The sequence below is a fragment of the Glycine soja genome, chromosome 1 (genome assembly GCF_004193775.1).
Source record: "Glycine soja cultivar W05 chromosome 1, ASM419377v2, whole genome shotgun sequence".
NCBI classification, from domain to species: Eukaryota; Viridiplantae; Streptophyta; class Magnoliopsida; order Fabales; family Fabaceae; genus Glycine; species Glycine soja.
Window position 1 is genome coordinate 22542752 of NC_041002.1, and position 16387 is coordinate 22559138.

Consider the following 16387-nt stretch of genomic DNA (forward strand, 5'->3'; position numbering starts at 1 on the left):
TCCACTAAGGAACCTAGCAATGCTTGTTCTTTCCTCCTCTCTAAGCCCAGCTCTCAAAAGGAGTAGTTCCATTTGTTTCCTATACTCTTCAACACTCATACTCCCTTGTCTAAGCCTTTGGAGCTTTCCATAAGCTCCCTTCCATAGTAGGAGGGGATGTGCCTCTTCCTAAGGGCACTTTTCAAGTCATTCCAATACTCTACTAGAGGATCCCTATGAAGTCTTCTTTCCCAAACTAGGGAAGTCCACCAATAGAGGGCATACCCTTGGAAGCTAAGGGTAGCCAAAGGAACCTTCCTTTCCTCACTTGTATGATGGCAAGAAAAGAGTTGCTCAACCTTCATTTCCTAATCTAAACAAGCCTCTACATTATCCTTTTCGTGGAAGTATGGGAGGTTAATGTTAGCCTCTTGAGGATTTCTTTCCTTTTCTCTCCTATGGGAATGAGGTCTAGGATGTGACCTATTCCTTCCTCCATAATAGTTACTAAGTTCTTCACTCAGGCTCTTGCAAGAGTCATGACTACCATAGGAGGCATATTTTTCTTTTCTTAACTCTTTCATTATTTTTCTTCTTTCTTCCTCTCTTATTTGTTCTCTCTCATCTTGATTTATTTCTACCCTCTCTTTTCCTTTTTATTTTCTTTATAGTTTCTCTTTCCATAACTTAAGGGAACTCAACTCATCTAAGATTCTAGATAGAAGATCCTTATGACTAGTACCATCACCAGTAACACTAGATGAATGATGACATATGTTGGTTCCTAAGTTGTGGTTCTTTCTTATTGGGGGTTTGCAGAAGGTAAAAGCTAGGGTTCAAAAGAACTCAAGATAAGCTAGAAGAAACTATTATGTAATTACAAGATAAACTAGGTGTGACTAATAAAGAAAATAAGCTATGAAAGTAAGCAAGAAATTAAAGTGCAAGAAATGTAAACTAGGCGGATCCTAGGAGTGTTTGGATGACCACATTTAAGGTTCCCAACAAAACACTCACTATCCTAAGGGAAAATTGCCTAAAATTATTACACACAAATGGAAGTTTGGTAACCTATTGAAGGTTCCCAAAACACTTGATGCAATCCTACCCCGCAAGGGCATTGGATAGAAGACTCCAAGTAGATTGGGCTAGAGATGCAAGAGAAGGCCTTAGGGTAGATTTCGGGCCCGTGGGCTAAGTATGAGCCCACTTATCTTTGTACATATTAGATTAAGGTTTCATTACTTTTGGGCCTTTTATTTAGGGCTCCATAATGTAGATATGGTACTCTAGAAATGTAGGATTTTTCAGCCCCTGTATTTTAGGGCACCTAGACTAGTTTTTGTGTTAGGGGTAGTTTTGTAATTTCACATGCATTAAGTGAATATTGAATGTGTGTGTTGGAAAATAAATTTAATTGAATTGGGAGAAGCCTAATCCAATTAAATTTTAGAGGGGGAGGTGAGCATTTGCTTGCTACACCTCATTGCCATATCATATAGTCACACTTTGTGCATGTCCTTCATGCTTTACATGCCTCATGACACCTAAGCACACTTAGTGGAGAATCTTGGACTTTATCCTGGATTAGTGGGCTGAATCATAACTAAAATTCATTAATCATAATTAGTGAAATTTTGGCTCCAAAATTTGGCTTCACAAATTCAATTTCAAATCCAAGTGAAATTTGAATAGAAATTCAAATTTCCCTCCAATTTTGTGTGACACTTAGGCTATAAATAGAGGTCATGTGTGTTCATTTTTTTCAACTTTCATCATTTGAGTATTACACTTCAAAGTTCAGACCTCTTTTGAGGTACAAAATTTCGTGCTCCTTCTCTTCTTCTCCCTCCACTCATCTTCTCCTACCTTCAAGCTCTTATCCATGGCTTCCTATGGTGGTGAGCTTCTTCTTGACTTATCTTCTCCTTGAAGTGGCGTCTCCTCTCAACTCTTCTTCTCCATTCCACTTCCATTAAAATTCAAGAAGCAAAGGACTCCATTGATGAAGAAGATCCAAGGCCTACAAGTTCCAATGGAGCTACATCAACACTTCCAATGAAAGGCCTTTTTGTTACAAAACTTGAAATCAATGAAGGTAAGTAAATTTCCAATTACAAAATTACAAAAGGGTCCTCAATTTTGGTGGTTGTTCTCTCTTTGGTGCTTCACTTAATTTGGAGTGCTTCTTAGTCCAATAGCTCTTAAGGTGGTTGGCCCCTTGCTTCTTGACTCAAATTCTTCAAGGGATGGCACCAATCCTCCTTTCCAATTCCCTATATGGCAACTCACAAACAAGGAAACAAAGAGACAAGCAATAACCAAAGACCAAAAATATGAAATAAAAGCTAAACTGATAGATTTTTAACAAGACAAATTTTCAAAGATTATTCAACAATTAAAGCAATGAAAAGTACACAAAAGCAAGCTAGGACTCAAAGAGAAACCTAGAATGGCTCTAGAGTAGAGTAGAAAAACTATATAAAAAAAAAACTCAAGAAACCTCTAGTTTTGGCACTTGTTTTCACACTAGTTTTAAATTGAAATTTCATAACTAAGATTGGTATAAAATAGGCACCAATTATAGAACAAATTTTGAGCCAAACAACAAGCACACTTCCCTTTCACTTTTTTTTTTCAGGACATTGATTTTCCTGCCAACGTGTATGATTTTTCTTATTTTTTCCATTTATCCAAATCACTTGGTTCATTTTTTATAATTTTGGTTCAGATTTCTAGAAAATTCATTAAAAATTTCTGCTCAAAGTTCATAGTGACCAATTCCCAGTAATTGTTACAAGTTCGTATGTTCAAGCTGCCAGCACCAGAGATTTGAACCTAGAAATCAAGAGTAGTGTTTATGGTGCTTAAGGCTTGGATAGTTACAATTTGTGTTTGATTATGGTCAATTGGCTTGAATAACATAATTCAAGAGAGCTTAAGACTTATTTTGATTCACAAATCCAGCTACAACTCAGCACCACAACTCAACTTCTTCATAGACATCATATAGAAAACTTAGAAAACAAAAAAAAAAAAAGTTCAACAACAAGACTACTTCTGGGAATTGATTTAGAACAAGTTACGAAATAAATAACATGCATGAATTAGACTCAAAATTCAAAAGATAGGATAAGAATGACAAGAATACATGAACAAATGTATCTAGAATTCAATCAACCAAAATCAAAATTCAACACAAACTTAGAACACAATGTGACAATTATTATGACTAAACATGACTCTAAGACAACATGGATTAAGTGATTTACACTTAGATTTTTGTGTTTTTTTTCTAATTAATATTTTTGAAGAAAATTTAGATCTAAAGGTTCAGCATAAGAAGATTATGACTGAAAAATGATAGAACCTAAAATCAACACAAAAACATGATTCAAGAGTAGATATATAAAATTTGAACCATAGAAATGGAATTACAAGTGTAGATCTAAGATTTAATCGATTTTTTTTAATCTACTCTAAACAGAACCAAACCACAAGACAATGAAGGATATACATGGAGAATAAGATGAAGAAAAAAGAATTAACATGAATTGACCGAACAAAAAGATAGAGGAAGCAAAAGAACATCACCTAGACGAAGATGCTCTAATAACACATGATGTAGCTCCATGTGGAGCTTGTAGCCCTTGGATCTTCTTCATCAATGGAGTCCTTTGCTTCTTGAAGTTTAATGACAGTGGAATGGAGATGGAAGAAAGATGATTGGAGATGCCACTTCAAGGAGAAGATGAGTTAAGAATAAGCTCACCACCATAGGAAGCCATGGATAAGAGCTTGAACGTAGGAGAAGATGAATGGAAGGAGAAGGAGAGAAAGAGAATGAAATTTTGTGCCTCAAATGAGGTATGAACTTTGAAGTGTAATTCTCAAATGATAAAATTTGAAAACATGCACACACAAGGCCTCTATTTATAGCCTTAAGAGTCACACAAAATTGGAGGGAAATTTGAATTTCTATTCAAATTTCACTTGAATTTGAATTTGTGGAGCCAAATTTGGAGCCAAAATTTCACTAATTATGATTAGGAAATTTTAGCTATGGTTCAACCCACTAATACAAGATCAAGTACAAGATTCTCCACTAAGTGTGCTTAAGTGTTATGAGGCATGTAAAGCATGAAGGGCATGTAGAAAGTGTGACTATATGATGTGGCAATGGGGTGTAGCAAGCAAATGCTCACCTCCTCCTTAATATGGTCCAAAATTTAATTGGATTGGGCTTCTCCCAATTAAATTTATCTCCCAACACACACACACATCAAATAGTGCACTTAATGCATGTGAAATTACAAAACTACCCCTAATACAAAAACTAGTCTGGGTGCCCTTAAATACAAGGGCTGAAAATTCCTACATTACTAGGGTACCCTCCATACACTATGAAGCCCTAAATACAAGGTCCAAAAATAATGAAATCCTAATCTAGTATGCACAAAGATAAGTGGGCTCATACTTAGCCCATGGGCCTAAAATCTACCCTAAGGCTCATGAGAACCCTAGGGCCTTTTCTTGCATCTCTGGCCCAATCTTCTTGGAGTCTTCTATCCAATGCCCTTGGGGGGTAGGATTGCATCATCGAATATAAAGCCTACAAGGCACATATGAGCTTCCTGGAAAATTTGAAGAGACTAACTTAATTTCTTTTAATGTAGGTATTAGAGGATTAAATACGAGGGAAAATTTCCTCAAAGAAGGAGGAAATGATAGAGATCAAGGAAAACCTTTAATGGAAAAACAAAGAGCTTCAGAGAGGAAGAACCTAATTGTGCTAGGCGGCCTAACACAAAGAACCAGAGCTAAGAAATCAAAGGAGATGTTGTAGGAAAAAAGAGATCAATACCTACAAGCTCAAGCTTTAAGTGAGAAAGAAGAGCCCAAGATGCATTTGATCCAAGTGGAATAACAATGTACCAACTATGCGCTTGCCATATGATTTATTTTAGTATTTTGAATATGTTTTAATTGTAATAAATGGGTTATTATGACACTAAAGCCCAATTACTAACATTAGATTAGGTTTCTTTTGAATTCAATTTAAGATGTAATTTGAGCCTTTGCTTTAATTTCTTTAAGATTAGATTTAGCCATCAACTTTATTAAGAGGGAGGCACTAGTTGTGGCCTATAAGTAGCCTTGCACTTTCTTGCTTTTGGGTAGATTGAAATAGGATTAGAATTTCACTCATTTTGTGCCTCTTATGGGTTCTTAGATTGAACTTTTCTTAATTCTTAAAGGTTTTCATACCTTTGTGGCAATTTTTTGCTTGACTTATCACTCTCTTTGGAGTATGGCATCTTCCCCTACACTTTTTTCTTCTCCATCTTTTTCATTTTTGTTTCATTTGCTAGTTCTTAATTTCATGTGAATAATTTAATGTTTTCATCCTTGCACAACTTTCCTCTATTCCTTTTGTTTATATGTGTGTCATTCCCATAAAGCTTAGAGCTTTCTTTGATTAAGTATGCCATTGTTGTAAGGATTAAGGAAGTTTATTTCAAATTCTTATCTCTCTTTCATCTTTAATTCTATTAAACATGAATACACTCAAGGAAGATCTGCAAAAACAATATGATTCATAACTAGGATCGTATCATGCACCCTTAAATATTTTCCTAAATCCTCCGTGCTTTGGAAACCACATTTTTCAATAATAGCCTCCCTTATATTCTGTTAAGTCTACCAAAAAATTAAATCCTTAAGGTTTTTATGTTAACAAATTATAAATTTTGTGTTAACCTTTCATGCTTAAGCTACAGGTTTATTTATCTCTATGAGATACAAGCAGAAAGCATGAACAAAAAGGATGTGGACGATAACTAAAGTATCAGTCATTGGATGATACTGCCTTGGTGTCTAGTCTTAAGAAGACAAGTGCTTTTGCACTTGGTTAATAGTACAAAGGTGTTCGCTTCCGGAAAGTGCACCGGATCACGCAAGTAGTATAAAATGGTAAGAACCGAGTATCGAACTCTTAGGGAACTTGTGTTACTTGGTAAAGCTATTTCAGTGAATAGGCATCTACTGTGAAAAGAGATGTGTTCACTATGAACAGGTGTGTAAACTAACTATGAAAAGGGAAAATCACATGAGTAATGATGCGTAAAGACAAGTAGACGACACGTTGGTCTTCCTAATAGGTGTCTGATGTTAGAAGGATATTCTCTACTTAACAATGCTCATGCGTTCTATGGTGTCTCCTGAAATGCTAAACCCCGATTCCTCATGATAGTCTAGCCTAATCCTGATCAAGCATCATCCGTAGATTCCTCTTGTTGGACTAAACTCGTCCAGGACCGCATTAAGACAAACATACAATAACTAGGTTACTGTACCCCGATTCCTCGTGAAAATATGACAAACTAGCCCCGTCCTATCAAGTTTTAAGAATCAAACCAATTTTCACTATTGAATGATCCTAAAAACACATGCATCAACATGATCAAGGAAAAAGCATGGTAGAATGAAGTTCTGATAGCACAGTGAACACACAAAACATCATTAAATAGATCAAAAAAATATATTTACATCAAGTACCTACAACGAAGATCCAACAGAGGATTTAGCTTTCCATAACTGGGAAGCTTCCTTTACAACAAAGAGAAGAGAAAGATGAAAGATTGAAAAAATAAAAGTAGTGGGGATGTATCCTAATAATAATAATCTAAAAAGAAAAAATCATCATCAGGAATCAACAATGTCAACAGTGTCTAAATTGGGGAATCAGTGAGAGCAACAACTTCTCCAGATGACGAACCAGAAAGATCAGCAATTCCTCCAACTAGGGAAGCAGGGGGGTCAGCTGTTTCTCCAGCTGGTGAATCAGGAGGGGCAGCAGCTTCATCTAATGATGCATCGAAGATGAGAATTAGAGGTGGAGATGGGGGAACTACTTCAAGCTCAGGAGAAGGAGGTGGATTCACCATTGGAGTTCGTGGCTCAATTGGCATTGGTTCAACCCGTGTTGGTGCGGGCTCAGGAGGAGCAGCCTCATTGGGTCTCACCAATGGAAGTTGAGCTTCAGGCCAGGCTACTTTCTCAAGAAAATACTCCAGAGGTATGATTGGCCTGTTCTGAGCCAACTCTCGCAGGATGTGCATGATAATAAGTTGTCCTCTAAATAGGCTCTGAAGCTTAGGGACTAAGGTTTGCGGGTGTTGAGCGTCTGGTTCTATGGCTGCTGATGTTGGATCAAGTGGCCTCAGAATAATTAAGAAGGGGGGGTTGAATTAATTATTCCTAAACCTTTACTAATTAAAAATTACTCTTCTAAGGCTTTTACTAAATTGTTAAGAGAATGAGGAGTAGAAGAGAAACTTAACAGAAAGTAAAAGCAGAAATTAAATGCACAACGGAAAGTAAAAGAGTAGGGAAGAAGGAGACAAACACATAAGAGTTTTTATACTGGTTCGGCAACAACCCGTGCCTACATCTAGTCCCAAAGCGACCTGCGGTCCTTGAGATTTCTTTCAACCTTGTAAAAATCCTTTTACAAGTAAAGATCCACAAGGGATGTACCCTCCCTTGTTCTCTTTGAAACCCTAGTGGATGTACCCTCCACTTGAACTGATCCACAAGAGATGTACCTTCTCTTGTTCTCAGTCAAACCCAAGTAGATGTACCCTCTACTTGTACCACAAAGGATGTACCCTCCAATGTGTTAAGACAAAGATCTCAGGCGGTTAAACCTTTGATACTTTGTGAATGGGGATACAAGAGAATTCTCAGGCGGTTAGTCCTTTGAATACTTTTGTATAAGGGAAAGGGAAGAATCAAAAGAATTCTCAGACTGTGTCATTTTGAATTCTTTGACAAGGGAGAAAGGAGACACAAAAGAATTCAGGCGGTTAGTCCTTTGTTCTTTTGGAAAAGGGAGAAGAGAGACACAAAAAGAGTTCAGGCGGTTAGTCCTTGGTGAATTCTTTTTGGCAAAGGGAGAAGAGATGAAAAGAATGAATAGCACAAGTTCTCAAGGTTTAGAAAACCAGAAAACTTTGGAAAGCTTTTGGTACAAAGAAGAAGAAGAAGTTCAAAGAGTTTTAGGGCTTGTAAAAGATTGATTGAATAAGTGTTCAAGATTCTTGAAATGCAAAACAAAGCCTTACTTTTATAGACTCTTCATGTCTGGTCAAGACAACCATTTGAAGAGTTATAACTTCTAGAAAAACTTAAAAACCAATTTGAAAAAGTCAAAAACTATTTGAAGAGTTACATCTTCTAATTTATTTAGAAACAGTCACTGGTAATCGATTACCAAATCAGTGTAATCAATTACACAAGGCTTTTATGTGAAAGGATGTGACTCTTCGCATTTGAATTTGAATTTCAACGTTCAAAGGCACTGGTAATCGATTACCAAAACATTGTAATCGATTACAACTTTTTGAAATTAATTGGAACGTTGTAAATTCAATTTGAAAAATTTTCAAAAACATTTTGCTACTGGTAATCGATTACAGCAATCTGGTAATCGATTACCAGAGAGTAAAAACTCTTTGCTAAACATGTTTTGTGAAAAATCCATGTGCTACTCAGTGTTTGAAAAAACCTTTTCATACTTATCTTGATTAAGTCTTCTCTTGAGTTCTTGAACCTTGATACTTGAATCTTGATCTTGATTCTTAAAGCTTGATCCTTGAATCTTGATTCTTGAATTCAACTTTCCTCTTGAATCTTGAAGTGTCCTTCAACCTTTCGTCTTGAGTCTTGAATTGTTCTTGATTTCTTCTTGAACATCTTGAACTCATCCTTTGATTGACCTTTGAGCTTTTTGTCATCACCTTTGTCATCATCTTTTGTTATCATCATTGTTATCATCAAAACATCTTTGAATCACTTTTGATTCACCATGAAGCTTTGCTTATACAATCTCCCCCTTTTTGATGATGACAACTTCTGAAATCAAGAAACACACACACACTTTTTCCTAGTCGATCACTCACATAAATTCTCCCCATTTTTTTTTGAATTTATGCTTTTCTTAAAATCAAGTTGATTACTCATGTGAATTCTTGATTTAATCCCATTTCTCTCCCCCTTTGGCATCAACAAAAAGCCAAAGTGCGTATCAAACTTGAAGTATTCAAATATAACTTAAACATCCATACAATATTCATGGAAAATATCAACCAAATCATGAAGCAAGAGCAATAATAGATTAACTATAAAATCCATATAGTCAAATAGCAAACTTAATATTTGTTCAAACATACCATGTGTCGCAACATGCCCTTCGCGGGCGAGCGAGGGCGAGACTCACGGGTGCGCTTTCCAAAGGAGGAAAGATTCGCGGAGTCGCCACCAACGTTTATTTGTGGAAAACGTCGGAAAAACCGAAGGAAACTGGTCAAAATGAAAATTCTAAGTTCGGGAGTTGTATTTACGTTTGAAGAAGGTATTAGCACCTCTCACGTTTGTCTCAAAGGACAACAACCTATTTTTTAGAATTGTGGGAATTGTGTTACCTTAACTTTATTTCTTTTTATTTTTTGAGGTCGACAAAAGCGGGGCTCTTGCTCCTACGTACCCTCCATCGAAGAGGGAATCAGACCTACGTAGTTCTTTCTTATGCGTGAATCAAATGATTCTTTTAACTTGAAAGGTGATCATTTTAAGGCGTTGGACCTTAAAAATGATCCATTTTACTTGGTAAGAAATTGAAATGATAAACTTTCAAAACCCTATTTTTTGTGGACAAGCTTGACTAGGCGAGTTGATTTTAGCCTTAGTTTCACTTTAGTTATTAGTCAATTCAATTAAGAATGAGAAATCCCAAAGAGAAAACGTCCGATTGATTTTTCGCTTTATTTTACTAAAAGGGTATTTTTTTATTATTATATTATTATTTTACCTTTTTTTTGATTTCCAACGTGGTTATGGCACGACCGAACGGTCGGAATTCATTTTAACCAAAATTAACGGATGATACAATTCAAACGATCGGTGGAAATTTATTTTATTTTTAGATTAAGCGAGAAATGACTTAAATAAATGGCTTAAGCACGTCAAAAGGGGGTATAAAAAGCAAATGAAAACGAGAATAAAAATACATGAAACAAAATGTGGACCACCACGGGTACATAGAATGAATTGAAAAGCTCGGTTTGAGGTACTTACCCGTTGAAGATTGAAGAAAACGAAGAACGAAAGATGAATGTTGAAGAACGGTCGAGAATCTTCGCGTAATTACTCACGGAAACGTTACGGAAGCGCCTCGGCTTGGATTTTCTTCACAGAAATAATTTTCCTCAGCAATTTCGAGAGAGAGAGAGAAGTGCCAAGAAGGCTGAACCCCTTCTCCCTTCACTCCTCCCTCTATTTATAGCAAAATAGGGGAGGAGCTTGCCACCCAGCTCGCCCAGGCGAGCAAGGTTGCTTCCTCCAGAAGCAACAACCTTCTGGAGGAAGGATCTGGAAGGCCCAAGTGGGCCAGATTGCTATTTGTACCCCCATTTTACTAAATGCACCCCCTTCTATTTTTTTGGTAATTCTTTTTCCGTAACGTTACGAAACTTCACGAATTTCGTAATGATACTTATTTTTCTTCCGCAAGGTTACGAATCCTTACGGATTATGTATTTACTCTTTTTTAGCTTTCGAAGAAGTTACGGAAACTTACGGATTGCGCAAAAACACCTCTTTTCGATTTCTGCCACATTACGGAATTTCACGGATTGCGCAAGCCTGCTTCCTTTTGATTTCTGACACGTCTTGGGACTTCATTCATTGTGCAACAAAGGACGCCAAGTGTCTCGAAGCGGCCAATCAAAGGTTTTATATCATCAAATAATAATCCCCGGACGAAATTAGGGTATGATAGTTGCCCGTCTTTACTTACCTCTCATCGGAGATAAGAGGAAAGCAAAGATAAGACACTGATTTCGTCCGTCCTGCCCTTTCCGTGATGATGACTCTCGTCTTTACTCCTTCTTTTTTCTTATGCACAAAACAAAATACAAACAACAACCAGAACAACGAATATAATATACATATACACATATACACATATTTGGCGAAGGAACCGATCCAGAAAACAACAGAAGAACGTGTTTCCCAGTCACCAGAGGCTTCGCGCTTGATAATGGAGGACACATGAACAACGCTAGGTAATGACATTCATGGGGCTCCGAAAAAAGGTGGAGAATGGAGGATTGCCTTGAGGGTCCGCACTTAGGCAATCATGAAACACAGCTCCAAACTCGAAAGTGGAGGACACATGAACGAAAATGCAATTCATGGAGCTCCGAAAAAAGGGGGAGAACGGAGGATTGCCTTGAGGGTCCGCACTTAGGCAATCATGAAACACAGCTCCAAACTCGAAAGTGGAGGACACATGAACGAAAACGCAATTCATGGAGCTCCGAAAAAAGGGGGAGAATGGAGGATTGCCTTGAGGGTCCGCACTTAGGCAATCATGAAACACAACTCCAAACTCGAAAGTGGAGGACACATGAACGAAAACGCAATTCATGGAGCTCCGAAAAAAAAGGGGAGAATGGAGGATTGCCTTGAGGGTCCGCACTTAGGCAATCATGAAATACAGCTCCAAACTCGAAAGTGGAGGACACATGAACAGCGCTAGGCAATAACATTCATGGGGCTCCGAAAAAGGTGGAGAATGGAGGATTGCCTTGATGGTCCGCACTTAGGCAATCATGAAACACAGCTCCAAACTCGAAAGTGGAGGACACATGAACAGCGCTAGGCAATAACATTCATGGGGCTCCGAAAAAGGGGGAGAATGGAGGATTGCCTTGAGGGTCCGCACTTAGGCAATCATGAAACACAACTCCAAACTGGAAAGTGGAGGACCCATGAACAGCGCTAGGCAATAACATTCATGGGGCTCCGAAAAAGGGGGAGAATGGAGGATTGCCTTGAGGGTCCGCACTTAGGCAATCATGAAACACAGCTCCAAACTCGAAAGTGGAGGACACATGAACGAAAACGCAATTCATGGAGCTCCGAAAAAGGGTAAGAATGGAGGATTGCCTTGAGGGTCCGCACTTAGGCAATCATGAAACACAACTCCAAACTCGAAAGTGGAGGACACATGAACAGCGCTAGGCAATAACATTCATGGGGCTCCGAAAAAGGGTGGTTGGCAGGACCAAACGGTCTACCGGGTTCTTCCACCTGAAAGACAAACATGCTTTTTGTAAAGAAAAATAAATCATTCGCGAGAGCACCATATCTTAGAGAAATAATATACTTGTGCCATGGGTAATTTTCCTTGTAACCGAGAATGAAAGGCAGGATGTCAACTTTTAGCTTTCAAATGAACATGCAGGGGAAACATCGGGTTAAGCTGAAAATAAATCACTCATAGTGTATAAAACTCACAAGGCAAGTGTTTTATCCTACTCCCAAACCATAACTACACCATGACTTTATTTTGCACACGATTTCCTATCGAATCAGAGATCACATGTACGATCACGAATCAATAGGATTTTCTCGAGGGTAGTGTTTTTGGAGAGGACGCTGGGTGTTTTGGTCTTTTCCTCTTTGTTCATGTGGGGTGGGATATCGCCAGTCGAGAACGACCTTGAATGGCAATCTGAAGGGAAGACACACCAAAAATGGGTTTTCCTTTGCCGGCAGTCACTTACCTTGCCGAAAATTTATCTGGTCTGAAGATCTTCCGTTCTCTTTCTTTCATTGATCGAGAATTGCTTCTTTTCCCTTTTTACTTCCTTTCGATCTTTGATCGGGAATCCTTCCTTTTCTTTCTTTTTTTCCTTTTCTTTATTTTCATCTTTTTCTTTTTCTTTCTTTCCATTTCTTCCTTTTCTTTCTTTTTACTTCTCCTTCCCCATCCCTTTCTTTGGGAAATCGGGTTTTAGCATTCTATTCGCTCTCCCTTGAGGAGATTCCGCTGTCCTTTGCTTCGGGGGAAGGAATGAGGATTCCTTTTTTACAGGCCAAGGTTCAAAAATGTCTAAGGTTGTGTTTCAATGGGGTCTTTTATCGTGGAAACCCAATCTTGATATCTGGGGCAAAACAAATTAGGGTGTCAAGGTGTCGGTCTCGAGCCGAACTTCCACACTATTCCATAAGGCACGCGTGACAATGATGATTTGAAAACAATGTGCAAAATTAGTCATGGCTACAGCCAGGTGGGCACTCAAGCATCCGATTTATGGCATTGTGACACTACGGTTGGGAACTTACCCAGACAGACCCAACGTTTCCAAGTTATGTTCTTTCATCAGTTCAATGCATTCATCCATTCTTATCTCGGTTTATTCCGGAAAATAAACTCTTAGCATCAGTCCCTTGTTTCCAGAAGATGCATTTGCTCTTTACGAATGATTTATACTTCTTAACTATAACATGTCGACCTTCGCGGTCTTTCTTTCTCTTTACTTTTTGTTTTATTTTTATATATGTTCACTAAAACTATACACCTGTGGTCCTTTATGAGGAAAACCTTTCTTTGTGCATCTATATTTTTATACATGACAAACATTTTCTGTACACGCATTAGAACTCTTCTCTTTACGTCACACGGTCTATATACAAACCCTATTTACATTCAAAGATTTTTCATTTTTCCCAACACACACTTACAGTTCACACAAAAGTTTCTTCATATACACTCGTTGCTCACACACACAAGAATTCCTTTCCACGCATCATTTACACACAAAGACCTTCTATACACATTTTCCTTTTACATACATGTATAGATAAAAACCTTTTTCTTTTCTTTATGAACATGACTTTTATTCACAACGCTTCTTTCTTTTTATTAGGATTTTTGGTTCATTTTATTTTTAGGACGACGTTCCTAAATGAAAAACTCTACACGGTTCCGGAATTTCAACAAACACTATTGACAACAATGAAACAAGTACCGACGTAACAACTCAAACGATATGTATGTACAAAACAAAAGTCAAAACATGAAACAAACGTTAGTCCCTTAGTCAAACAAAAATATGATGATATATACCAAGAAAAATGGAAACAAAAAGAAATATGGATCAAGGAATCTCCCTATCATGTGGCCCTGCTTCCTCCTAAGAAATCAAGTAAATCGGTCATCTCCTCGTCCTCGCGGGCCTCATCTGCCTCGTCGGGAGCCTCTGCTGGCGCCTCTCCTGCCCGGGCCTCAGGCCAATCTCCAGGCCATGCGACCTCTGCCCTAAACTGGTCCGGAGTAGGGCACAGAAAAGAAGTAAAACCCTGGCTCTGCAGGCTGAGGCTCATCTGGTAAAGACAATCATGGGTCTGTATATGAGCCCGGTGGTTGGCCGCCTGCTGGCGAACCAAATGCCGCAAATACTGCTCCGTATCAAACGATCCGGCTGGACCAGCCTGATGAGGTGGCGGCACGTCTGCGGCCTGTGGAGCATTCCCCCGGGCCTGTCTCTGTGTGCAATACTTCTCAATAAAAGCTCGGGTGATGGGCGGCCGAATCACCTTGCTAGGTGTGACGGGGACTCTGAACGACTGGCAGAGTCCTGTGATCAAGGCGGGAAATCCCAGGGCCCTGTTGGACTTATCCCAGGGCCCTGTTGGACTTATCCGGGAAATCCCAGGGCCCTGTTTAACGCCGGGAAGGGGCAACAATCGGTCGGTCGTGACCCTATCCCCACTTGCATCCGTCCCCATGTACCTGTAAGTAGGAAATAAAAAAATCCAATGGCCAATCATGTCCGGTCATCGTCTTACCCCGGTTGATTTCCGCAGTCAACTTGTCTCGACTTCTAACCGTGACCCAAGAAAGCCCTGCCCCTATTACCACAAAATATGCATGTGTATGTGCATGTATGAATGTTCCTAATGCGATGACTTTCTTAGTGAAGGCTGGTTAGATTCAATTTTAGACAAGCGTTTGGGGCACCCCCATACACCGAGCGAAGAGGGCTCAAGTTATAACAAATCTAAGACACAAGGTTTGAAACCAAAGGGAGGACTGAAACCTCGCCCATCTTTTCTTTTCAAAGAAACGAGACAAATACAGTGAATGGGAATCCCTAGAGGAAACCAAGAAGAACAAAAACTCAGAATTAAAAGAACATGCAACGGTCCTCTCGATTGCCCCAAATTTCAAGCGTAATATCGTTTAACTACATCGGAGTTCACGGGCGAGGGCAACTCCTCGTCGTCCATGTGGGTGAGTATCAGAGCACCCCCAGAAAAAGGTCTTTTCACCACGAAAGGTCCTTCATAATTCGGGCCCCACTTGCCTCGATTATCTTTAACAGCATGGGACATCTTCTTCAGCACGAGATCCCCCTCGTTGAACTTGCGCGGGCGTACCTTCTTGTCGAATGCGTTCTTTATCCTTCGTTGATACAAACGCCCATGGCTCATGGCGGCCAAACGCTTACCTTCAACAAGGTTAAGTTGGTCGTAGCGTGCTTGAGCCCATTCTGACTCTTCTAGGCCTGACTCCGCCATGATCCTCTGAGAAGGAACCTCTACCTCAAATGGGAGCACTGCTTCCATCCCATAAACCAAGGAATACGGCGTTGCCCCAGTAGAGGTTCGTACCGAGGTTCTGTATCCGTGTAGGGCGAAAGGCAACATCTCATGCCAATCTTTGTATGACACTGTCATTTTTTGAACAATCTTCTTAATATTCTTATTCGCAGCCTCTATAGCCCAATTCATCTTTGGCCGATAAGGGGTAGAGTTATGATGCTGGATCTTGAAGTCTTCGCACATCTCCTGCATCATCTTATTGTTCAGATTGGTTCCATTGTCAGTAATGATCTTCCTGGGGAGTCCGTATTGACAAATCAGCTCCTTCTTTATAAATCTAACTACCACATTCTTTGTGACATTAGTATAAGAAGCTGCTTCGACCCATTAGGTGAAGTAATCTATCGCCACAAGAATGAAGCGGTGACCGTTCGACGCTTTGGGTTCGATGGCCCCAATGACATCTATTCCCCACATGGAAAAGGGCCAAGGGGCGGACATACCATTCAGAGGATGTGGCGGAACATTGACATTGTCCGCGTATGCCTGACATTTATGACATTTCCTGACATGAGCGCAGCAATCGCTTTCCATGGTGAGCCAATAATAGCCGGCCCTAAGGATTTTTCTGGCCATAGCATGCCCATTGGCATGTGTCCTAAAGGAACCCTCGTGGATTTCCTCAATCATGAAGTTCGCCTCTTTGGCATCTACGCATCGTAGGAGGGTCATGTCGTGGTTTCGTTTGTACAGGATGGTACCACTTACAAAGAAACCAGTAGTCAATCTCCTCAACGTCCTTTTGTCATAGTCAGAAATCCCTGGTGGGTATTCTTTGTTCTCGACATACTGCTTGATGTCGAAATACCACGGTTTCCCATCCCGCTCTTCCTCTATTGCATAACAATATGCCAGCCTGCCTTGAGATTTGAATTCGATGTATGGCAGATCC

At 39.4% G+C, this 16387-nt stretch overlaps 1 protein-coding gene across 1 annotated transcript; it reads right to left on the reverse strand.

Annotated features, from left to right (window-relative positions):
• Positions 1-6710: 6710 nt before the first annotated feature.
• LOC114415273 (branchpoint-bridging protein-like) lies at positions 6711-7100 on the reverse strand. Its single transcript, XM_028379916.1, has one exon. The coding sequence runs from the start codon at positions 7098-7100 to the stop codon at positions 6711-6713; it is 390 nt and encodes a 129-aa protein (XP_028235717.1).
• Positions 7101-16387: the final 9287 nt, after the last annotated feature.

Excerpts from the sequence above, each read along its gene's own strand:
- LOC114415273 (XM_028379916.1), bottom strand. The coding sequence starts at position 7,100 with ATGCACATCCTGCGAGAGTTGGCTCAGAACAGGCCAATCATACCTCTG.